The sequence below is a fragment of the Urocitellus parryii genome, chromosome 4 (assembly GCF_045843805.1).
Source record: "Urocitellus parryii isolate mUroPar1 chromosome 4, mUroPar1.hap1, whole genome shotgun sequence".
Lineage (NCBI taxonomy): Eukaryota > Metazoa > Chordata > Mammalia > Rodentia > Sciuridae > Urocitellus > Urocitellus parryii.
Window position 1 is genome coordinate 159329425 of NC_135534.1, and position 24912 is coordinate 159354336.

Consider the following 24912-nt stretch of genomic DNA (forward strand, 5'->3'; position numbering starts at 1 on the left):
CCATTGCTAGGATTTTGCACAGGAGAGAAAATATATTTGCCTTACTTGCTGTAGATCTTTATTTAGTTGGACATAATTAATCATATGAATTATAATGGGAGGGTCCCAGCTGGAATAGTTTCTAACATCAGTAAAATTGATGGAGTTACTCATGAAGTCAAGTGAAACAGATCATTAGTTTAGTTGTTACTGGAGGGTCTGTGTTGTTGGAATATCTTCTCTGCATCTATATGTGGACAGAAATATCCTAAAATCTATATTTAGTACTGATTTTAATAGTTAAGTATGAACCTTGAAGTTCTGTTATTGAGAATTATCATTTACTTATTATTTTTTGTAGAAGATAAAAAATTTATAGTTAATATATAGATCCAAACATTTTAAAACCATCTGTAAATCTAAGTCATGTTATACTCATGAATGCAACATAACTACTCTGTCATCTAAGTAGCCAGAATAATTCTCTTTTTTAAAAAATAAATTTATCATTTTATAAGGTTATTCTGGGACTATAAATTTGAAAGAAAAGATGACATTAAAACTCATTGAGTAGGCTTATAGTGTTTTACTATATATAGACTCTTTTTTGATTATTTATTTTTTAGTTGCTGGGAACTGAATTCAGGAATTTGTGCATGCTGGGCAAGTGCTTTATTGCTTAGCTAAATCTCCAGGCCTATCATATATAGAATTTTGATGTCTACATGGTTCCATTAAAATTAATTTGTGAACAAATGTTTATTCTTTTTAAACATGTATAAGGAAATGTATATTAATATTTAAATAGATTCTCAATAAAAACCACAATTATGGTAACATAAAATGTTCACATGAATTACAAACAATAATCTTTGGTCATTCACTAATATTGATAAAGTCTTACCTTACTTTTTAAGTTCCTTGGGTTAATTTTCATATTATCATCAAAAATAAATATTTCAAAGGAAAATGAACTAGATATAATTATATATAAACAATGCAGAGATCAATAGTATTTAAAATAGTTGGGAGGTAAACTAAACATGAAATACACTTCTGCATCCACTTATTTGAAAATACCTGGAGGCCTTTTCTTATCCCAACGGCATTTCTAATTTGCACAGCAAAGATAATATTATTTATATTTTCCTTTAATAATCAGATATAGTTATATTCACCAGATAAGAAGTATACCTAACACATGAAAACCACTGTCTAATTTTGTGATTAAGAACCAGTCAAATGTAAAGTAAATAACTTCTGGTTGAAATGGAAAAATAGTGAACTTTTTGAAGTTTCTCATTGAGGTCATGAGATAATCTCACGATAGCATATAAGAAGCAAAAAATGATTTCAAATGTTCATCTCATGCTTTATATTAAGCTGTTTCTGTTGACATAAAATAACTAATTTAGACAAAGATTTTATGAAATATAATTAAAGTATATTGATGTTTCACTATCAAAATTACTTCTTGGAATCTTAAATAAACTTGAAAAATAATCAAGCATATATTTATGAATATACTTATATAAGTAAAATTCTTGCTCTTTTAAAATTTGAGTTTTTAAATCAGTATGTAAATTTAAATATTTATTATATAACATACCATATTTTTGTAGTATTACTTCAAGTTTTAAGCATTTTTATTCTAATAGTTAAAATACAGAGCAGTTTAATTTTAAAATGCAGTAGTTATAATAAGTGGTGATTTCAAAATTTGGTGGTATATATGAGACAAGTTTTCAGGAGTAAAAATCAGTGAAAAAATAAAACCAGATACTTTCCACTTGTGAAAGTCATTAGGTGCAAGATAGTAATCAACTTTTATAAGTGAATTGTACTGCGGGAGAAATGCAATGTTGCTACTATGATCATGATTGCAACTGACATTCTGGATTGGCTTCAGTGAGCTTCCATCCAGCCATGTTAGAATAATTTCTACTGCCATACTTTCCACTTTAAGACTAATTCGTTAAAACATTAGTTATACATATACAATAATCATACTGATAAAATTAACCTCACCCAAATAATCATATCTTTGTTCAAAACCTGGTAGGATCTAAGAGGCTCGTTTAAGAAAACAATGTGAAATGGTAGTGATAATATCTATAATTATAGACATAAATATAAAGACAATTATTCACATTTATATATAATTAATTATATATAATTATAAATATATGATATTTATATAATTATCATATATAAACAATTAAATAATTGAACAATATATAAATAATTATATATAAATGTTTTTCAAAGGAATGTAGGTTTGAGAGAAGTATGATATTAACAAAACTTATATTAAAATCAAACCCACAATACAATATCTTTTGTTTCCTTTGGTTAAGTCTTAAATTTGCATGCTTTTGAACCTCAAATAAAATATTATAGCAAATATTTTTTTATTTGGTGTCCTTAAAGTAAGCCCATATGAATGTTGCCATTCTAGTGGCATTTTCTCTTGAAATTTCTCTTTTGGTGAAATTTTGAATGTATTTATTATTTATATTCCAAGGTTAAATATGTACTTTTAATTTTCCCTAGATATTATCAAATTTTGTTATGTTGGTATGACTAGGACATGGATAAGGCCAAAGGAAATTTAAGTTCTGAGACAAATTTACTACTGTACTAGAGGCTGAATAGTTATAAACAAAACATGACTCTTTTAGTCAGCTTTTTTTGCTGCTGTGACCACGAAGATCTGACAAGTACAATACACAGAGGAAAAGTTTATTTTAGGGCTCAGGGTTTCAGAGGTCTCAGTCTATAGACAGCCAGCTTCATTCCCTCAGGCTCAAGATGAGGCTAAACATATAGTTGAAGGGAGTGGTGCAGGAAGGCAGCTCAAGGTGTTACACCAGTAAGCAGAGAGGGTAGAGGAGAGAGGGAGGGCTGCAGATGAGAGTAGCTCTCCTGTGTGATCAAATATAACCCCCAAGCATGCCCCTATGGACCCACCTCTTCCAGCCATAACTTACATGAGTTACCACTCAGTTAATCCCTATCAAAGGATTAATGAACTGAATAGATCAAGGCTTTCATAACCCAGTCATTTGACTTCTAAACTTTTTTTTCATTATCTGACACATGAGCTTTTGAGGGACATCTATTATTTAAACCATAACAATGACTTTTGCCTTTATAGGGTTTACGAAAAAACAAGATTCCTAACTTGCATGTTGCCTATAAGATACATCTTCATTTGCTACAGTGAATGGTGTTTCCTTTTTAATGATTATATGGTTTATATCTTCCCATGAACATTGCTTTTAAATATGTGCTCAGTATTTTTTCTTCCTTTAATTTCCTTTTTTATTATTTCTTAATTTGTAGAATGTGAGTCAGATGCAGATCATGTGTAGGATCTAATGTAAGGATAGCTTATATCAGTGAAGAGGCTTCAGAGATCAAGGAGGTAGGACAGATATAAAACACACAGAAATATCTTCCTTGTACCTTGAATGTTTCACTTTGCTAGAAAGACCTTTCTCTCATCTTCTTGCTTTTTGAAATATTTCCAATTATTTAATTCTTAGAATCATTGAAACTGCTCTCTGACCCTCAATTGAGGATACTTTCTTTCATCTTGGATCCTGTGTATAATTTTTTAATAGGGGTTTCCAATATTCTATGGGCAGCCCATTTAGTAAACTATAAACTCCTTGAGAGGACTCCTCATCTTTAAATTACTGATGAATATTTAGCATGTCATCTATAATATGTACTGTTCAGTGCTTCTCTAGAGAGTTGCTTTCAGCTTATCTCTTTAGAAATTGGGTAGTTGTGTTAAGAGAATCTTACAGCAACAATATAGGATATATGTTGGTAGGCCTTAGGAAATATTGTGACCATATGATATAATTCATTTTGATTTTTTCAGTTGAGCACTTTTATTAATTTTAAGGTTAGCAGTCTTCAGTTCAAAAACATTTATTGAATTGCATTTGATTTTGAATTAGAAATCCATGCTAGGCTGCACTGTAAAGTATAGGTACCTGGGAAGGAAATTAAAGAAATTGAACAAATTATGTATGTATACGTATGAATATGTCACAATCCCACTTTTTTTTTGTCAACAGACCTTTATTTTTATTTACTTGTATGTAGTGCTGAGAATCAAACACATACTAGGCAAGTGTTTTACCGCTGAGCCAATCCCACTATTTTGTATAATTATAATGTTCCAATAAAATTATTAATAGAAATTTATTAAAAATCACTATCCTTATATTTACAGGTAAGCATTGTAAATATATTTCAACTCCAGAATAGACCAGAGAATTTTTTTTTTCTTGTAGTGGTGGGGATTGAACCCTGGACCTTGAGTGTGCTAGGACCTTGAGTGTGCTAGGCTGTACAAGTGAGATACACTATAAACCCCACTCCACCTTTTTTTTTCCCTTGCATGCTTTTAAAATGACTTGTTTCACTAATGAGAATTATTACCTAGATTAACATAATATTGTTTAGACAGTTTTGTTTGAAAAAAACAGTTTTGTTTCTAACATACTCATTCACAAAACTATTTCATCTAAAGAATCTTAGGTAATGGTGAGCAAATAATTCTACTCTTTTTTAAAAAAAAATCTTAGTATGTTTATTTATTTATTTAAAATATTTTTTTTTAGTTGTTGTTGGACACAATACCTTTATTTATTTATTTATTTTTATATGATGCTGAGTATTGAGCCCAGGGCCTTGCTCGTGCTAGGTGATCGAACCTAGGGCCTTACATGTCCTAGGTGAGTGCTCTACCGCTGAGCCACAACCCCAACCCCCTAATTCTACTCTCTTGAATAATTTCTATTTCATTTTTTTTCAAATTTTCACATATTTTCTTCTGCATTATTTAATTTGCCATTAATTCCATTTAATATATTTTTCATTTCAGATGCTGCATATTTCATATCTAGAAATTCCATTTTTTTAAACTTCATTTTCTTTCATTTATCATAATATTTTTTCTTGAAATTCTTAAGTTATGTTTTTGTTATTTATAAGTGCTGTTTCAAAGTCCTTGAATTCCCTAATTCTGTTATCTGAGTCTTCAGTTTTCCTCTAGGTATGGATCATATGTTTCTACTTTTTTTGCATAAGTGGTAATTTTTTAAATATTTTTTTTTAGTTGTTAATGGACCTTTATTTTATTCATTTATTTATATATGATGCTGAGAATCGAACCCAGTGCCTCACACATGTGAGGCAAACAGTCTACCACTGAGCCACAACCCCAACTGGTAATTTTTGATACAGTGCTGGACATATTGAATTTTATCTTGTTGATTTTTACATTTTTGTTGTAGTTTTTAAAAGAATGTTAAGGGTCTCAGAGTGTAGTTATATAGTTCAGTGGTAGAGCATGTGTTTAGCGCAAATAAGGCCCTGAGTGCAATTGTCAGTGTGCGTATGCGTACACATTCTCACACAGACACACACACACACACACACACACACACACACAGAGTTGGAATTTGTTCTTGCATGAAATTATTTATGAGTTTGATCTTTATGGGGCTTGGTTTTAAGCTTTGTCAGAGTAGGTCTAGAGTTGCTTTTCTTATCGTCTAGGATGAATTTAATCCCACTCATAAGGCATGATACTTCTGAGGACTCCACTTATATTACTTATATTAATATTGCTCCCTGAATATTATGAAGTTTTTCCACTGTAATTAGTGAGAACAAGAATTATTTCAGCCTTCAGTGACCTCTAGGATTTATTCAACCTGTTGTGTCCCAATAAGTGTCTCCAATTCCCAGAGTACTGTTTACTCAGGCATGAACTGATAAACACTCACACAAAGAATCTGTGTTAGTTTTCCATTGCTATGACAAAAATACCTGAGAAAATAAATTTAAAGGAGGAAAGTTTGAGAGGTGCCTGTTGACCATGAACTGAGACCTCAGATACACCATGGTAGAAGGAATGAGGAAAACCTCTCACCTCATGGCAAACAGGAAACAAGAGAGGAAGGGACTGGGGATAAGATATAGTCCCCAGTGCCCCCAATGACCCTCTCCCTTCAATTAGCTCCCCATCCTATAGTTTTTACCACCTTCCAGTAGTCCATTCAGCTTGGAAACTGCCTGTGAGGTGGGCCATCCTAGAGCTTATCTCATAGGTTATCTTTCTTCAGGTAAGACAGTCCTTTGTTACCTGCTGTCCACTGGCTGAACATATATTTTGAACAATGCTCAATTTGTTTAGGATAGTAAAACAAATCTGGTTCCTGTTACTCCTTCTTGGATATAAGTAGAAGTTAATGCAGCTTTATATGCTGAGAAATGATCCAGAACTTTCAGGCTTTTTAATGTATATGTTGCTAAGTATTAAATTATAGCATTATTATAGTATTAAATTATAAAGTAGTTTATTTTGTGAGTTTTAATTTTATTCACTTGTTAATTAAATTTTTTAATATATCAGATGTCAAAATTTCAACAAGTTTTTTTATTGTTAATTCAGAGTTTCAAGTAGCTCTCTCACAATAATGAAGTTGATTGATAAAAGATAATGTTTATACATAGAAGTTCTTAATGGTTAAAAATTTGTGCCCAAACATTCCTATTAACTTTAAGAATATGTGATTTATTTCTCAATTCTTGAGTTGTTATTTTTAAAAAGACTTTCAGTTTTAGATTTGAAGAGCAAAGTATGAGCCTGGCAAAATGATGGTTTTTACAAAAAGAAGTGAGATTAAGTTTGAATGAGAATGAGTGGAGTTATAATTATATCAATTAAGATTTTTGGTAGTATCACTATAATTATAAATATTACAACTAGTAACTATTCACACACTATAATTCATAGTCATTTAAATAATGGATATTTTCTTTAAAGATTTACTCAGGGATTCCCAAATTATCTCAGTTCATCATACTCTACATATCTCAGTAATGATTTCATGGTGCTTCAAGGCAGAAAGCAAATACCTAACAGTTCTACTGATTATTTATGTTCTCACAATTTAGTGGCCATTGCCAATGAATATATAAATTAAAAGAAAAATATTTTAACTTTACTCTTATATGGTCAGAATTGTTTACTAATAGGATGTGTGAGCCTTTTTAGTATTGGACAACTTCTCAAACATTGGAATCAAGTTGATCACTGCCATTATTATTTCCTATTTCATATTGCTTTTTGCTTTCTGTTTTTTGTCACAACAGCCATTAAAAACCCAGCTTCGTAAAGCTATGATGTCATGAAAGGAATGTAGTGCAATTTAACATTGAAATCCTGAACTTAGCTATAATCTATGCAGTGTTCAACAGATGCCAAGTTTTGTTGTGTTTCACTCAAATATTTAAAATATCCCACTGTGTCCTTCTGTGTTTGCTATAGCACTCCTGGGAGCATTGGCACACATTCTGGATATTGTGGGAATAACTAATTCTTTTCTAATGTTCATCACTGTTTTATATGGAGTTCTGGCATGATTGATGTGCTAATTTCTCTGTTTTTAACTAGCATCCTTTTTGATCAGAAGAGTTTCTTAAGAGACTGAGTTAATAATGGTGAAATAAAGGAATCATATGATATTTGTCTTGATAGGAAAGTGCTTATAGCAGAGTTTTCGTGAAAAAGTTATTGAATAAATTGTTTTATGTAGCATGTTTACACATAATCTGAAATACAAAGAGAAATAGTAAAATGTTGAAACATGATATTAAATGAGATAAAAATAAAGGAAGATATTACTGTGCAAGGTAATATAAACAAAAAATAAGGTGAAATTTATTGTGAAGCTGTAATAAGGAAAACAACTAAAAGCTGTTTGTGCTGTTATTGAATTTTATGGTGTCAATTTTCTTGTAGTGGATTAGGGATGTTGCTAATTGATCATCAAAAATATCTGTCCATTCAGGGGCTGGAGATGTGGCTCAGCGGTAGCGCGCTCGCCTGGCATGCGTGCGGCCCGGGTTCGATCCTCAGCACCACATACCAACAAAGATGTTGTGTCCGCCAAGAACTAAAAAATAAATATTAAAAAAAATTCTCTCTCTCTCTCTCTCTCTCTCTCTCTCTCTCTCTCTCTCTCCTCTCTCACTCTCTCTTTAAAAAAAAAATATCTGTCCATTCAAATGCACTAAACTGTACTGTGACACAAAATTATTTTTCAGAATGGTACATTTGTAAGGAAGTGTATTCTAAATCTCAGGGGAAAATATCATTCCTGTGTAATATTATAAAGATACATTTGCACTTCATATATTCATAACATATTATAAAACAACCACAATTTTGTTATCTTTTATTTATCCATGGTTGATTATGGATGATACACAGTTCTTAGTGTTTTCCATGTATTGATTGAATTTTTACAGTAGTCCTGGGAGATAGTTCCTATTGTTATTCCCACTCTACAGATGAAGGATCTGAGGCATAGAGAAATTAAGTATTTTGTCCAAATTTACAGAGATAATGAATGGTAGAGTGAGAATTTGAAATCCTGCAGTAGAGTTCCAGGGCCTCTGTTTTTAACTACATTTTGAGGGGAGTATGAGCTTTTACCTGAGTGTTAGCCAGACAATTAGGAAAAAAGAAGGCAAGTAAATGTGACCCAAATTTATGTTAAGATCCTAGCTGAGTCATTTATTAGTAGATTGAGTCAGTTAATTTCTTTTAAGAGAAATTAAAGAGAATATCTTGAAACTTTGAATGGTGGAGTAACATTTTATTAGTAGCATTTTATTCCATTAATGATGCAGTGAATTCAAGATTAAAATTGGAATGTGTTTCATGATGACTTCAAGGAATTGCATATTAGCAAGTAGTTAACTGGAAGCTAGGTTTGTTGGAGAGGTCAACAACAATGACGTGGAAAGTACACAACTATGCCGAGTCATAATTCTGACCTATAAATATTGCTGGAAATGAAAACTATTTGAATTAGCAGCCAGTGGTATAACCCTTCTCTTGTATCTTTTGCTTTGCTCCTTAAATAAGGCTGTTGTTTCTTCTTTTCTGACATCATTTCTCATCTTAGCACAAAATATTTGAGCATTCTGTTGTTATTTATTTTTTATTATCTTGAGTCTTCTTTAAATTTCTGTAAGTTTTTAATGAGATTTTTAAGTCCTAGTTTTCTATAGATTATGTATAGCTTGTATACTTATAGGTGCTTAAAAATCCTTTAAATTTAAAATTATTTACTGACTATATCCTACAATTCTACAGACTGCATGTGGGGAGAAAGGATCAGGGGAGGGGAAAAAAGCACTTCTCATCAAAGTAGTTCTGGTAAAAAATCTAATCATTGGCTTTAGAGAGTTCTTCCCAACTGTCTTATTTAGTGAAGATGTTCTTGTTCCTATATTTATCTGTGTCTCAGCAATTTTTTTGTAGTGCTTGTTAATTTAAAGTGTACTTTTTCTATGACTAAGGTTTTGTTTGATCATGCATGAGAATCTCTTATAATTTTGTGTAAAATCAGAACTTCTGGAGGTCTATATAAGATTAAATTTTATTGTAAGGAATTTTGAAACTGGCAATAGCTAAGGATGGGTAGGAGTACAGATTTAGAAGTCATATAGATCAGGGTTTAAATACTTAAATATTTTTTTGCCCTCCTTAAACTCTCTAGATCTATTTCTTTTAAAATAAAAATTTAAAAGTGTTTTTTAAAGGATTAGAGAAGTGTACATAAAACTTTTAGTTCAGAACTTGCTTTCTAATAGGCACTCAGCTATAATAATGTTCTCTCAAGTGGTCAGAACTTCCATCAGAAGATGTGTGTGGATTGACATTTTTAATTTTAACCATTGAGGACTTATCAACAAAAAGACTTTATTATGTGAATATTTATTTCATCAAGTTGAGGATTCATTTAGGAGGGTCTTGAGCTATAACAACTCACCCATGACCTCTATAAAATTATGATTTACCAACATCTGGTTTGAGATTGGAGTATCTGCCTATTAAAACTGCTTAATTGGCAGTTCTGCCATTCACCTGAGGTAAAGTGATACAGAAGAGAATCTAAGCTAGAAAGGTGAATATTTTGCCATCTTTATGGATGGAAAAATCTAAGATCCAATTTAACTATTTTAAAAATGGAGACATTTTGCACATTATCCAGTGTAACTGCTTAAGACTTAACTCTAACATCTGAAAAAAATTTAATTTTAATGATTTGTGATAATGAAAACTGACTGTAGAGTTAGGCTAATTGTTTTAGAATTTTGGCTTGCCATTTGTGTGACTCAGGGAAAAACATTCATTTTTCTATGCCTTAGTTTTTTTTCCTGTAAAATATAATTAAGAATAGAGTTGTTTAAGTTAATAAATGTACAGGGCATTTAACACTGCCTAGGAAATTGAAAGTGTATTATTATCTCATTTTACAGTTTAAATTCCTTATTAGTTTGTTTATGTAGAGTCTTAAGAAAAGTCAATTAGCATTTTCTATGTAATAGACTAGACTTCCAGAGTAACTTTTTTTTTAGTTGTTCTCTTTTGTCAATATTATTTTAAACCTTTACTTATTTATTTATTTTTATGTGGCGCTGAGGATGGAACCCAATGCCTCACACATCTTAGGCAAGTGATGTAACACTGAGCTACAACCCCAGCCCTTAACTTCACTTTTTTGATGTTATTATTAATTAATGTTACATTTTATTTGCAGTTTACTGATCCTAAAATTAATGTATTTTGTACTTGATTTAGAAAACTTAAAGTATTTCTAAATCTCAAATTACCATTAGGATTTATCAAAGATAATTTATTTTTTACTTATAAATGTTTTAAATGAATTTTATGTAAAAAAACTGCTTTATTTTCCTACTAGTTTTTAGTTTTAAATGTTGCATCTTTATATAAATCTTGGAGACATAGTTTGATTCATTTTTAATATTCTGTACTTTTGATTAGACTTTCTTTTAATTTTTTCTTATACTTATTCTCCTATTTTCTGTTGCCAATCCGCCCCTTCTTTTCTGGTCTAGAAATGAAAACTCAATCCTGGAAAATGGCAATCATAGAAGGAAATATAATGGGCAAGATAATGTTCAGTTTTTCCTTGTTTATATAGGATGTATATGCTATATCCTTGAAATACTTGTATTTAAAGATTTAATGTCATAGAAAAATGAGAGATTATCTTACATTTATATTTGGAGTTAAAAAGTTTAGATTCTTGATAAAAGCAGGCTGTTACTATAGGTTATGCTGTATTCACTCATCACTGGGAAAACCTCTCTGCTGCTCCAATTCCACTCCTAAACACATGGGTTGCACAGCTGCTGGATGGTTGTACACTGTCCCATGTGTATTAAGCCAATACAGCCTGTGAAGAGGTTGCATTTTGGAGCATGGTAGTAGCATGGCTGGTTGGAGACCCCTGAAGTGTTGCTGCCAGAATTCTGCCATCTGGCAACATTGCTGCTAGGTTGTTCCACTCAGGGCATAAATATATTTTTGCTGAGCACTTTTCCTTTTGCAATAGTCATGAACGCTCAGGCAGCGATGTGGATGGATGGTCATGGGTACTAACATAAAGATGTTTAATTGGAACTACTCTAATGTTCAAGGTGAGAGAACATGCAATAAAGTGTAAAGAAATACATTTGAACTTTTACAATAGGTACAAGAAGCTTGACAAATAATCTTTAACTTGTATGAAGACCTTTGAATTAAAGAATTGTGAGAATACAGTGAAGCATAGTTACCCCCATAATTTAGCCTTTTAATACATGGCGGAAGGCAATACAGAAGCATAATTTTTATTTTAAGGTAAAATAATCATGACTGACTTCATTTAATGGAAATTTATTGTAGTTTCATTAAACATCCCCAAAACTTTGAACATAAGTCAACATTTCATGGAGATGAAAGTATTATGCTGCTTGCATGTGTGCATATCTGCATATTGGAGCACAAAATATTGACATGATAATTGCAGTCAAGCCTGAGTGAACAGTGGCCTGTGGGAATTCAGCTGGTGTTGTACCAACTGGATGGCTGCTCAGGACACAGTATGAAATGCAAGGTGCAAGTTAGCACTTTATTCAGCACAGGCAGGCATCATTTAAAAATCCTTGGGGGCAACCCTGGTGATGTGCAGATGTTGAAACAGTCTGTTCTGAAGTGCTGATATTTTTGAACACTGCAAGAGACTTCTAGATTCTGGGTGAAAAAAATATTTGCACAGTTATTAAAGTCATATAAGTACACAATCTTTTCCAACTCCTTTATGAATGTTCTACATAATAAATGTTGGGTATGTGCAGAAATATCTGGCTATGTAGTTAAAAGAAACAAGAAAATCAGGAAATTGTCATTTAATTTCTAACTTTAAAACAATATATTATTATTTGAGTTTCAACTTGATACATTTAGAAATTAACTGATTACATAAGAGTTCAATAATATTGTTTAGTAATATATTAAATCCAAATAATTATTTTCTTTTGAATTATTATTTCTTTGCTTAAAACATTCACCAATATGCCATAAATTATGATCCAGATTCTACTTTTATTTTGAATCTTAATCTGAACCTACCTGATTGAACAAGGGAAAAGTATGTCATTTTTCATGTGTGAGGCTGATTTCTTTTAGTTTTAAATATTTATTTTATTTTTAAAATAAAATATAATAGATCTAAATTCTGGATTATAAAATAAAGATTAATTTATGTACCAATGCAAACTAACTATATTAAGTAGATATAAACCTTTAAAATATTTTATACCAAACTTTATGTGTATTAGGATTTGTTGCATTATTTTTATTCAGAGTACTAGTGGTATTCCTCCCCACCCCAATAATTGTTTTTTACTATGGAGTACAGTGTGTCTGTAAAATATTTTTGTAACTCTTTTTCAAGTTTAAGTGTATTATTCTGGATACCATACTGGTAATTCATTATATATATTCAAGATTGGAAAATTGTTATAAAATACTTAATGAATAAAAGGACAAAGCATTTCATGATAATATTCTCATTTCCCTTAACTTATGTTTTTATTTAGAATCTAAATATTTATTACAAATTCAGAATGTTTTAAAGGCAAAAGCCCATAATATCCATAAAATCTTCGTTTTAATTAATACTGTACTCAAATGAGAGAATAGTCCAATAAGCTTTATTTTGTGAATTATTATCTGTTAATTAAGAATAATCAACTTCAGTAAGATTTGTTTTTCCATTTTCTTTGTTTTCAAATTCATACCAATATCATTATTATAGTTAAATGTTTCTTTTAGACTCTAATATTTCATTCTGACATCTCATTAAAAATGGGCTCAAACCCAGAAAATACCATCCTGTCATATTGCATAATATATGGCATGGTGTATAACACAATAAATTTTTGTTTCTTAATGATTTAGAATAATTTTTCACTTTTTTGAATTTAGAAAAATGGCAGAAAGTTAGCATGGTAATTCATGTGGCCAAGGACGGCAATGTTAAATATTTAAATGGGTAGTACTCTTGGGAATAGTGATTGGAGCTTTAAACTTGTACACATTTGACAGCCTTTCTTCACTTCATTTTTCATCCTAAAGAAGTCTGCAAATATTCTTAGCTCACATCATTATTGCACATCAGTGGTTCTAATTAGTTAAACAGGAGTTTGTCTCAGTCATTGATCATCATCAACTTCTTGACAGTGTCTTTTTTTGCAGGGGTGGGGGTGGAGAACCTTTTTTAATGTCTTGTAAATATATAGAATATGTCTTAATTGAATTTTTCAGATAAGTTGGTGATTTTTAAACTTGAAACAACCTTTTTTTTTTAAATCTTATTATTCTATGTAAAAGATACTGTATACATGTTGTAGCAGTTTTCTCTTGGGAGCATTTTCCTGTTGTGAAAATGTTAGAGATCCCATACCAACAGGAGGAGCTACTGGACAAATTTCCAGAAAGATTTTGAGTTGTGATTATTATTTTCAGTTCAAAATTTAAACACTATATCACTTTTAGGGTTGTTCAATTATAAAATGTCACAGGTATGTTTTTAAAGTTTATATTTTATATGATGTTTCTATTTAATTTGTAAACTGTTTATAAACAGCATTGGATCATTCACAATCTATTGACAGATATGTGAGTTATTGGACTTTCAGATGTTAGTGTGCATCAGAATCACTTGAGGCCTTGTATGGCTTCTGTAAGAAAATACCATAGATTGGGTATCATAAATAACAATTATTTCTCACAGTTCTGGAGTCTGGGAAGTCCAGATTTAAGGTGCCAGCTGGTTTGGTTCCCAGTGAGAGCTCTCTTGCAAATGGCTCCCTTTTTTGCCATATCCTTATATAATGGAGAAAAAGATCATCTCTATAGTGTTCCTTCTCCTAAGTGTGCTTACTCATTCATGAGGACCCTGCCTTCATCACCTAATTACCTCCCAAAGGTTTAGTCTCCAAATACTGTCATTTGGAATTATTAATTTTGGGGGAGAAACAAACATTTAGTCTAGAGCACCTTGTTAAACATAGGTTACTGGGCCCCCTGCCTTCAGAGTTTCTAATCTGGGGTGAATCTGGGGTGGGCTGCAGAACTTGTATTTCTAACCTAGTTGATGTTGATGCTACTGTTCTGGCAACCTATACTTTGAAAACCACTGATTAGACTATATGTGTGTTATATTGCACATACTTCTATCATAGAGAAATCACCCTATTTCAAATTCATCTGGGTGATATAATAATGCTTTTGTTTGGGTTTTATAGTATACAGTCTACTTTTATTCTTATCTTATTTAAAATAAACCCTAGAATTGATTTTGGGATTGCAGACTTATGATGGAAGAGTAGATTAGAAAAACTGAAATGGGGACCATGGTGCATGCCTGTAATCTCAGTGCTGTTGAACACTGAGACAGGATCTCAAGTTTGAGGCTAACCTCAGCAATTTAGGGAGGACTTAAACAACCCCTGGGTTCAATCCCTAGTGCATTAAAACAAAACAAAACAAAAAAACTCTGTAAATTAAACTAATGAGGAATTTCCAACTGGAGTTAATACCTTGATTTTTTTCAACATGTATCTTTGTCTTTAAGTAAATCATACCATGCTCTGCATTTTGATATTTGGTTATTTTTGTTCATCTATTTATTCCTCAAGTGAATTTATAGTATTTTCCTGCAATACTACTGATTTTATAATGGAAAGTTAAGAATACCAATGATAATTTCAGGGTATATATTAGTGACAAATGATAGACTTTTACATATATATATGTGCATATATATATATATATATGTGTGTGTGTGTGTGTGTGTGTATGTAAAAGAACATATATTTTAAATATAAAATATTTTTGTAAAACAATAAAAGACTAAAATATAAAATAAAAAGGGTATTAATTTCCAAAAGTATGTCAAATTTCACTATTTACAGAAGAAACACAGGAGGAAGCCCAGTTAAAGACAATGGATTGTAATTTTGCATGAAATTTGATATTAATGCATAGTATAAAGAAAATGACTAATAAAGCAGGATAAAGTGCAAATAGTAAAGAAGTAGTAGTAGTAATTCATATTTGAAAAATTTCCAACATAGTTTGTTACACATCTTGTTTAATGTGCTCCTTCATTCAGAGTGTTAAAGGTGACTATAGAAAAAACCCTCGACCACGATGACACTGTTCCTTTATAGATTTTTAGCCATTGTGGTGAACTAGTCTTAGTATTATCTCTGTGGTCTCCTATTTTTTCTTGACCTAATGACTATCCTAGTATCTCAGCATATTTTATTCTTCCTCTCTTCTAAGCTTCCTGCACTTCTTTTTAATTCTCACTTTGAGCTGATAAATACCCTTGCTTTCTACTCCACTGAGAAAATATTCTTATGGGAGAGAAAACTTTTTCTCCTCTTAACTCCAACTACTAACATATCTGAAGGTATACTCATATTCTTTTTATTTCATTGTAAGAACTATTTATACTCATCTAAATCCAAATAAACTGCATTTGTTGCTATCTGAATTGTTCATGTCATTATACACATTTGCAGTCTATCTCTGAAACAAATAAAACCCCCTCTCTTTTGATCTCCTATTTCCCTTGAACTATTGTTTTATTCTGCTGCATTTTAAATAGAAAAATTTCTCTGAAGAGTTTTCACTATCTTCATTTTTTTCTTTGCATGTTTAACTCATTCTAATTAAGTTTTCATACCCATCATTCTCCTAAAACAGTTCTTGTTAAGATCATCAGAGACCTGATATGTCTAAATTAAGAAACCCATTTTCAATTTTTATCTTCTAAAGCATCTTCAGCATTTAACATAGTTGATCATTCCTTCTAAAAATACTTCATTCACTTACATCTCTTGATTCTCCTCTTAGACTACTGGCGTGGCTGTCTTCTTAGTATCATTTACTGAAAAATTTCCCCTCATGTTCCTAATCTATAAATGTTGAAGTGTACCAGATTCACTCCTCAGATTTATTTGTTCAAAATAACACCTGGATAATATCTTCTACTCTTATAATATATTTGGATAAAATGCCTTTGAATGACTCTTAAAGTTGACTCTTTAACCTTAACTGCTTTCTTGATTCCAGACTTGTCAAACTGCTTACTTCTCTTGGATGTTGACTAGAACACCTCAAATTTAACATGTACAAATCCCAAATCAGTGTCCAACTATTTCCTGCTCTATATTTAAAATCATATTTATTCCATCCTTCTAGTTGCCCAGGCAAAAAAGCCTTAGAGACATTCTTGACTTTTCTCTTTCTTTTACATGTCTAAAGCACTAGGAAATCCTGTTAGTTCTACCTTCAGAATATCTAGAATTTTATCAGTTTTCAGTATCACCACACTTACTATCTTATTCATTTCACCTGTGTCTTTCCTCTGGGGTATTGCAATTACTTTCTAATAGCTTTTCTTTCCATCCTTGACCCTTACAGTCTGTCCTCAACCCGAATAACTAGTATGATACTCATAAACTGTCAATTTGTAATATGTTATTTCTTGGCTCAAAACTGTCCTGTGCTCTACTGTTTCACTGAAAATCAGATTCACATTTCATGGGGCTTAAAAGGCCACATATTATGCCCAGTGACCAATTTGTTCTCAGCTACCATTCACTTGTTCACTCTACTACAAATATATTTACTTCTTTGCTGTTCTTTGAATATACCAATTATAGTAGTTCCTCTGTTTCCCCTTATCTGTGATTTGGCTTTCCATGGTTTAAGTTACCCATAGTCAACTGTGTTCCCAAAATATTAGTAGAAAAATCCCAAGAATAAACATAGAAACCACATTTATATAACTTCTATTATAGTTACATTAATATAATTGTTCTAGGGCTGGGATTATGGCTCAGCGGCAGAGCACTTGCCTAGCACATGCAGGACCCGGGTTTGATCCTCAGCACCACATAAAAATAAAGGCATTGTGTTATGTCCATCTACACCTAAAAAATAAATGTTTAAAAATAATTGTTCTATTTATTTTTAGTTATTGTTAATCTCTCTCTCTGAGCCAAATTTATACATTAATTTTATGATAGATATGTATGTGTAAGGAAAAAAAACACCATATATAGAGTCTGGTGTTATCTTATGATTTTGGGCATCTGTGGAGGGTAGTTTTTGGAACACAGGGCCTGTGGATAAGGGATGTGTTCTATTCTGTATGTTCAGTGTCTTTGTACTTGAAACTAGTCTGGTGGTTTGAAAAAACTGGCTACCTGAGATCTGCATGATTCTCACTTCCTTTCTTTAGATATTTACTCAAATATTAAAGGGAGTCATTTGTTAAGCTTGCTTTGCAAGTTTGCTTTCTCTTCCTTTCACTTTACTTGGGAATGAAAGGAAGCTTATTGCCATCACTTTCTTAGCTATCCTAATTTATTTTCCTTATTATACTTATAGCCATTTGACAGGCTATGTATTCACTTATATATCTTTATTTTCAGTATCTCTTTACTAAAATATTAATTTCATGAGGTCAACCTTTTGGTATTTTGTTTTCTGTAGTGTCTCTAGTCCCTGGGCCAGTGCCTGTCTTACAATAAATGCTCAATAGATATTATTGAATTGTTATTCTTCCCTTTATCTTTTACTATTACTTCTCTTTTTCTCTGTAGATATTTTATGGTTGCCACTGATTTGTCAACCTCACCCAGAAACCCTTCATGAAATAGGCTTTATATTGGTAACTTGGGGCTCTTGGTCAACAGTGACATAGAGGTCTGCTGTATTTAGTGCCTCAGCAACAGGGTACTTTAGTCCAACCCTGAATGGGGGTGCCATATCTATTATAAACTTTTGCCATTTTAGGCTTTCATGAAAGTCTTAGTTCCCAGCAAGGATATTCAGAAGGTTTCTGCAGTCTCCTTTCCCGAGTTATGAACTTCACCCTAGGCTTACTTTCAAATTATGAGCTTGATTATTCTTTGACATATGAGCAAGGCAATTTGTTTTTCATTATCTCCAGAAACCAAGCTCCTTTTCACTTCAGCCCACATCTGGACCTGGAGGATAGCAAATAACCTCTTCATCCCCATTCATAGCTTTGTATTTCTGCTTAGTCTGTGATCCTCAGGGACGTAGCTATGTTTCTTTACTTTTTTTCTTTCTTCCTTGTCTGTAAATTCTATGATACATGGGTGATTTAGGCACAGATTCCTATTTTCTTTACCTATTTATAAAGTTTGTTTTTTTAAAAATTATGACTCTGTGTCCAGAAGATTTCTTACCATTTTTGATATAAATTAAACAGTATCAGCTTGATTATATAATCTCTTCCAATCTTTGTTCCTTTTCCTTCTCCTCCTTTCCATATTAAAAGGTTTCTATTTTTAAATGATTATCATTATTTACATGTAAATAATCCCAAAGGATTATGCTTTGATTATACAATTACTATTTAGTTTAGGTAGTAGTATTCTCAGAGGCTAGGAATGTATAAGAAGTTGTCAAAAATTAAAAAATTCTACTCATAGAATATTGATAATTAGTAAATCTGTCTCTCCTTTGAAACTCCTACTTTAAAAATGATACTATTTTATTCTAATCTAATTACGTGTATAAAATGCCTATATTACTATGAATATGTTTACTTTTTATTGTTAGTTAATTTAAAAGTGATGACCTTTTTTGCTGAGGGCCATTGCCAAGTAGGAATGACGCATCGAAGTTTCCTTGCCAGCGTACCCCACGTTAAATGGACTTGCCTTAGAAATTCGCTGTGACATTGCATGTGTGTTTGAGAAAGGTGACCCTGCTCAAGGACCAGGGTGGATCCAGGTTTAGGGTGTATCCTGCAGGTTTTAGGAAGTATCTCGCTCCTTGGGTTTAGGGCGTTCTGGTTTAAGACAAGTTTAGGGCGTTCCTGGTTTAAAACAATCTGGTTTTAAGGCGGTTCCAGGTTTAAGATTATTCCTGCTGGGAATAGGGCATATCCTGCTGCCTGAGTTCCCGTTGAGTTCTCCTGGAATTGAGAAAGTATTTTGGACGTGAATTGTGGCGGGCAGAACTTGGATTTCCCCAGAACGTGTGTAGAGGCTGGTGTGAGTTCGGGAATAAAGAATTGCTGTTTGAATCTACAAAGCTGTGAGTGGCTCGTGATTCTGTGCCCAGCCAAGACTGCGGCACTTTTTGGTCATTGCATTCAAGGTTAAACAATATATACATTTTTGATGATATACATAAATTTGGAAATGAAACTGTTCTTTTTTTAAAAGAGAAAGAGAGAATTTTTTAATATTTATTTTTCAGTTTTCAGTGGACATAACATCTGTATTTTATTTATATGTGGTGCTGAGGATCGAACCCAGTGCCCTGCGCATGCCAGGCAAGCACGTTACCACTTGAGCCACATCCCCAGCCCTGAAACTGTTCTTTTAATATGAAGTTGTTTTAGTTGTCAGCAGTTGTAAGTTGTTGTCACTTGCCATATGGTTTCTGATTAATTCTGAAAGGGCTGTCAACCCAAGATAATTTAATTTCTTATCTCTTAAAGTGATATTCATTATCAGGATATGAATATTTAAAGGACTAGTTAGAAATTATGACTAATAAACTATTAAATTTTTTTCTTTCTAGAGAAAAACAAAAATCTGAAGCAAAAGACAGAAAAGTTCTAGAAATTCTGCAAGTCAAGGATGCTAAAATACAAGAATTGGAACAGGTTAGTGTTATAATAAAATGTTAAAAAAATCAATATATTTACTTCAGGTAGTAGATTTTTTTTTTTAGTTGTAGTTGGACACAATATCTTTATTTTAATATGTTTTCATTTTTATGTGGTGCTGAGGATCAAACCCAGCGCCTTGCATGTGCTAGGTTCTGCTGGACCACAACCTCAGCCCCCAGGTAGTAGATCTTTAATACTATTAATTTTTTGCAGTAATGTTCATTAAGAATATCCAGGTGGCTACATTAAAGCATTACTATTTTGAAATCACTTTAGTGAGTCTATTTTTATACTGTGCATATAGCCTATTCTTTGTTTTCTGAATTAGTAGGCTAAGATATTTATTTGTTTAAACTTTTAGGTAATGTGAGTTTTATAGTAGTATTTACCTATTATTTATTGTTTTATTGAATTTTGTCTTTTATTATTAGCACACATTCACCTGTGAAACTTATAAATATGCGTATGGTATTATTTGTATAAAGGATGAACAACAACTTGTATAAATCTATTTCATCATTTGAAAATGTGTATTTTTGAATTAGTTTAAGCCTATATTATATATATATATATATATATAAGCAAGTTATACAATTTAGTTAATATGTCATTAATTATGTGTAACTGTATAAATTGGTATAGTATTATTGCAACAGTGTGTGTGGGCAGTGCTTCTAGGAACCATTTTTTTTGATACCTTTACTTTATTTATTTATTTTTATGTGAGCTGACGATTGAACCCAGGGCCTCGCACATTCGAGGCAGGCACTCTACCGCTGAGCCATAACCCCAGCCCCGGAACCATTTTAAAAATGCAGACGTCTTAAAAGCAGCAGTGAAAGAATCTGTTTTTGGATTAAATAGAGGTAGCTTTTTGGCAACCATGCTGTTCTGATATTTATTTATTTTCTTTCCTAACAATTAAAGGGTCTTGGGAACTTGAAGCTAAGATTGGTTATTATTATAAAATTGTTCTATTAAAATTTTGAATATTGAAACTAACTTCAATAAGACATTCAACTATTTTCCCTTTATCTACATTCATATAAATTTTTTCTACAGTGGGATATATATCCCAATATGACATACTAATTTGACTCTTAGATCTTCTATAGAGTTGTTTTAGTTAGCTTTTCTGTTGCTGTGACCAAAATATCAGACAAGAACAACTTAGAGGAGGAAAAGTTTATTTGAGGCTAGTGGTTTCAGAGGTCTCTATTCATAGATGAGGGGCCCAACAGAGGAAAGCTGCTTAGTCCATGGCAAGAGTCTGGAAGCAGAGAAGGGATTTGCAAAGAGAAGCCATAGGGAAGTTGCATTCTTTGAGGGCATACCTCCAGTGATCCACCTCCTCTAGTCATACCCCATCTGCTTATAGTTACCACCCAGTCAGTTAATTCAAGCTGGTATAGACTGATTAGGTTATTTGAGAGCTCTCATAACCTCTTCTTTTCACCTGTGAGTGTTCTGAGTTAACAATAGGTTTTGGAGGATTCTTCATACCATTACAAAAGTTGTATTTTCCGTATATAAAATATCACAATTGATACTATAAAAATAGCATTTAAAAAATAACAGTTTTAATTTATTTAGAGTTTTGGCACTTTTTAAATATCCTTTAACATTAAGTTTGCAATGCTTTAATGAACATTCTTTAGTTTAATGTAGAAGCTATAGCATTATATTAAAAATATATTGGCTTTCATAAATGATGATTTATTTTCCCCTTTTATTTGCTAAGGGACATTTATTTTAAGTCATTGACTCACACAATTATGGGGTAACAAGTTTGAATTCTACAAGACCGGCTGGCAGAATGGAGACGCAGTAAAGAGTTGATGTTATAGTGCAAATCCTAAGGGAAATGGAAGGTTGAATTCCTTTCTCCTTCAGTAACCATAGACTTTTTTAGGTCCTTCAGTTGATTGGGTATGATTAACCCACATTATTGAGGCTAATCTTGTTTACTCAAAGTCCACTAATTTAAATGTTAATCACATCTTAAAAGTATTTTCATCACAACATCTACATTGGATACTATGAGTACCATAGCCTAGCCAAACTGAAACATGAAGTTAGCCAAATGGGTAAAAAGAACTGATGTAAACAGTCCTTTATCGTGAGGTTTTGTATTTATCACCCTAGGGATTATGCTGTGTCTACTGTTTGTTGCAGTTGTAGGTGTTAGAGATTAAATGTTTCTTTGGTGGCCTTAATTTTGTTTGAATTTCTCTGGACTTCTGAGACTTTGAAATATTTTCTGACACGCATAATTCTTTCATTTGTATTGCCCTTTTATTTTATCAGAGCCCTATTGATGTGGTGGTGAGGCTTGGGGGAAAAGAAGAAGTATTCTATAGAAGTATTCTATAATTAGGTCTCAGTCTTATGGTTAAGAGTGCCTCTGTACTTTTACCTACATAAGTGCTTCTCCATTTTGTTTCTTTCCTTAGGAGAGCTAGGAAGGCTGGAGGCTGTTGGATTAGATATTTCTTTTTTCCAGATTAATTAGGCTGTGGCAAAATCCTGTTAGGCTGGGCTCTGGTAAATAGTTTCTCTTGAGAGTGGATCTTATTAAAAAGTAAAGAATGTGCTATATGTTTTAAAATGGCTACACTTCCTTTCCCCCTGCTGGCAGCAGGAAGGTATTTTTCACCACTCTTCCCTTTGACAGCCTGATAAAGCTCCTATAGGTAAAACTCATGAAAATGTGCACCTGCCCCCAAAGTCCAGACCCTCTTGGAGTTTTTAACTCTCAAATATGTCCACGTAGTTCCTCCATTAATTAGCTAATTATTCATAGGTTTTCCTATCCTGATACTGGTTCCCATGGAGTTTTTTGTTCCTTGTCTTCTGCTTTGGTCAATTATTATTCTCATATCTACTTCTCTCTTCAATTTTGGAAATATTGCTTTGTCCAGTGACCTCACTTCTCTGATGACTGTAAACATTGTGGATTTTCAGTTTGTTTATTTATTTATTTTTCTTTTCTTGTGTGAATGGAGATACAGCTTCCAAGATTACATGCTAAATTAGAAAATGGAAGTCCCTGCATTAGGTCTTTTTTTTTTTTTTTTTTGGTACCAGGGATTGGATCCTGGGATGCTTAATCACTGAGCAACATCCCCATCCCCAGCTCTTTATTTATTATTTTGAGACTTTTTAAAATATTTTTCAGTTTTAGGTGGACACAATATCTTTTTTTATTTTTATGTGGTGCTGAGAATAGAACCCCGTGCCTCATGCATGCTAGGCGAGCACGCTACCACTTGAGCCATATCCCCAGCCTCTATTTTGAGACTTTGAGACAGGGTTTTGCTAAGTTGCTGAGGCTGGCTTTAAACCTGCGATCCTCCTGCCCTGGCATCCCACGCTGCTGTGATTACAGGCATGAGCCACCATGCTGGGCTTTTATTAGGTTTTTGTTGCTCTACTGAATAATATTAAATAGATCTTCATTTTCAGCTTATAATTTGTAGATTAGAATAGCAATTAGAATGACAATTCCTTTAGCTTAAGTCTTAGCTAGTCAAATTTGTTAGAAAGTTATGATTTTTTTTTAAAGCCGGTTGCAGCAAAACCTTTATGTAAGTGCCATCAAATGTTGGCACTTGCATTTTTAAAAAATATTGTAGTTGGACACAATACCTTTATTTTATCTAATTTATTTTTATGTGGTGCTGAGAATCAAACCCAGTGTCTCACACATGCTAGGCAAGTGCTCCACCACTGAGCCACAACTCCAGCCCCAGCACTTGCATTTTATTGGTAATAGTGTAAAGAATTGCCATATATTTCTTTTGTGAAAAAGACTATGCTTTAGCTTTGTCACTGTTATGAAATAAGTGATTTAATAAATTTCTCTTCTATTATTCCACTAAATAACATGACTTTTGATAACAGTGCATTGCATTTAATTAAATGACAGTTGCTCTTTAGCATTGTATTTATTTTTTTCTTACCTTTCTAGGCAGCTGAGAAATCAATTTTGGTTTTGAATTGCAATTATTTTTCTTAACCCTTTTCCTGTCTTCATTTACCATTATTTTATTTGTAATTTCATTATTTTCTTAAATTAAAACGTTCCCATCCACTTTGAAAGTAGGTCAGTATCAATAATAAATTAACCTTGTTCCAGTATTACCTGGTAAAGTTTTAGGTCTTATGCTATTGTCCTCCCTGCCTCTCCTCCTTCCCTGCTTTGTCCTATTATTTTCTTCTTTCTCTATAGATTTATCTTAACCATGATTTGAATTATTCATTTATTGGCTTATCCATATAAATTATTTGTTCCAGACATACTTTCTCTTGTCACTCTGTATGCTTTATGGTTCCTCTGAGCTCTGTTTGTTATTTTAATATTAGTTCAAGCTAGACCATTAAGAATTTGCTCTATCCAGAAAGGTTTGTTGAAAAAAGTTTTATAAAGCTTAATTTTAAAATGATTTTTAACTGTATATACCTGTGCTTTCATTATTTAAAGTAGATCATTGAGAGTACATTTCATTGGGAAAATATGTTGAATTCTATAGACTTTTCAAGCATTTAGAAATTTTCTGAATTAAACTGTGATAAACTGATATTATTCCTCTTCATTAAAATGTTATATTGTATAATCAGTTATCTTATACAGATGTAACATTGTGTAACATTACTTTATAAAACAAAGTAACATCTCATTTTGCTTACTTTGCTTATCTCACCATATTGCATAACCGCTTTGTGTAACATTACTAATTATAAAATATATTTACATTTGTAAAAGTATTAGAATGATAGTTTTATTTAACTCACCTTATTCATTCAT

General features: G+C 32.1%; 1 protein-coding gene across 2 annotated transcripts in view; it reads left to right on the top strand.

The window, feature by feature from the left end:
- Positions 1-24912, top strand: part of Cntln (centlein) — a 291783-nt gene that overhangs the window by 41293 nt on the left and 225578 nt on the right. For both annotated transcript variants that reach the window (XM_026397573.2, XM_026397574.2), the window contains exon 3: positions 20015-20099. In XM_026397573.2, the coding sequence (XP_026253358.2) occupies positions 20015-20099 (85 nt within the window). The remainder of the gene's footprint in view (positions 1-20014; positions 20100-24912) is intronic.